This window comes from Primulina eburnea, chromosome 14, assembly GCF_022965805.1.
Source record: "Primulina eburnea isolate SZY01 chromosome 14, ASM2296580v1, whole genome shotgun sequence".
Lineage (NCBI taxonomy): Eukaryota > Viridiplantae > Streptophyta > Magnoliopsida > Lamiales > Gesneriaceae > Primulina > Primulina eburnea.
The window spans coordinates 10,593,272-10,595,240 of record NC_133114.1 but is presented as its reverse complement, the minus strand read 5'-3'; the positions used below and the strand labels follow the sequence as shown (position 1 = coordinate 10,595,240).

At 34.4% G+C, this 1,969-nt stretch overlaps 1 protein-coding gene across 1 annotated transcript; it reads left to right on the top strand.

Annotated features, from left to right (window-relative positions):
• The first annotated feature begins 925 nt into the window (after nt 1-925).
• Nucleotides 926-1,270, top strand: LOC140811159 (uncharacterized). The gene has a single exon (XM_073169033.1). It carries the CDS (start codon nt 926-928, stop codon nt 1,268-1,270), a length of 345 nt encoding a protein of 114 aa, XP_073025134.1.
• The last annotated feature ends 699 nt before the right edge of the window (nt 1,271-1,969 follow it).

Genomic DNA, 1,969 nt, shown 5'->3' with positions numbered 1-1,969 from the left:
TCTAGTTTGCAATGCAAAAAGCGGTTCGTCATTTGGACACTCGAGCAAGGAGATTGCCATTTTTCCTACGGTCGCTGCAAGCTACGCGAAAATTCAGTTTAGCATATATATGTGTAAAAAATATGAAATTTCAAATTCTAAACATCAAAATCAGTTTCAATGTTATTTCAAGAACAACCCGCTCTGATACCACTTGTTAGGATCGATTAGGGGGAGCATCGTTGAGCTACAATAGCTCGGTTCTTGAAATATTGAACATCGATGAATTAAATCGAGTTTGGTGTTCAAACCAAGCAGAAAATACTCGAAATAATCCTTCGTAGAAACCGATTAAATCTTTTGTAAAGCATTTAAAATATATGCAAGTTGAATGAGTAAAAGTATTTCAGTTGAAGCATTTTATTAAACACTTGATATGCAATATTTTGGTATTTGAAGAACACATAAAATGCTTCAACAATGCATCTTTAAAACTATGAAAATGATAAGTAAATACAATAAACAAATAGACACGAATTTGTTTATGGATGTTCGGAGATTTCAACACTCCTACGTCACCCCTTCTTCTCCTTGGGAATGATTCACTAGAAGACTTTGATTTATACAACACCTTGTACAAACCCATTCAGCTAGGACTTACCCATAGCCTAAACTGAACTCCTAGCACTCAAGATTGTAGGCAGCACCTCACAATCAGCATATTTTTTAATGTCTCATATGCAAAGACTACATACACAAGTTTTACGTCTTTGTGCAAGACTCACTCAACCAATCTGTGAACTTCACTGTAACTGATATATTCCTCACAAAACTAAAGACTATGACATGTGATATTTCATAACAGATTGACCCATAAAGATAATGAAAGCCAACAGTGTTATTGCTCTTACTGATGTAGCACCACATCGAATAGAGAAGCCATAAGATGAGTGTACTTCAGATAAGAAAGTCTAACTTGGACAATGTTGCCAATGACATCTTGTATAAAACTCTGGACAAAAATAAATTTAACAAAATCAAAATGTGTAAATCAGCTAAGGAAATCTGGGAAAAGCTAATCCAGCTTTGTGAAGGAAATGAGCAGACAAAAGAAAACAAGCTGTCAGTTGCTGTTCAGAAATTTGATAAAATCAAGATGAAAGCTGGAGAATCTATGCGTGACTTTGATGAAAGAGTCAGCAACATAGTGAATGAACTGAATGTACTTAGAAGAGTGCACTCAAATAAAGAGATTGCCCTGAAAGTAATGCTCGATCTTCCCAAGGAGTGAGATATAAAATCATGGCTACGAGGGAATCTAAAGATTTGAACAAGGTGGAATTACATGACCTATTTGTATGTCTAAAAGCCGATGAATTTGATATGCAAACCAGAGAAGGCGAGCCAACAATTCCACCTTGTAAGAAGGTCTGGAAAGTTCATGAGAAAGAATCAAGGTTATTTTCAAAGAAACTATCATAGAAATGAACCAAGGAAGAACCTAATGAGTGCTTAAACTGTGAAAAAACTGGCCATTTCATTACTGACTATTCAAAGCCCAAAAAAGACAGTTGAAGACCAGTTGAGAAGGGTAAAAAGCCCTTTGATCACAGAAGAAGATTCAATGATGTAACGAAGTCATCCAGGAAGAAGCATGATGTAAGGTCCAAAATGTGATAATGTGATCCAACTGCATGAAAATCAAGGGAAAATGGAACATGACTAATTAAATGGTTTTAAATGCATGAATTGATTATGGTGTGCATGGTTACATGTTTAAAATAGGTTTTTACATTAGAATGTATAATACTGTGTTTCAAAGATTATGCGAGACGCGATCGAGAAACAGATACCAATGACCATAAAAGGGAAAGTATTTCTATTAAATGATTATTTTTAATTATTTAATATATGGTATATTTAATGAATATTTTCGAAAATGTGTTATTTTGAGATGTTTTTACACGCCTGGTCTTATTTTAAACCGGTA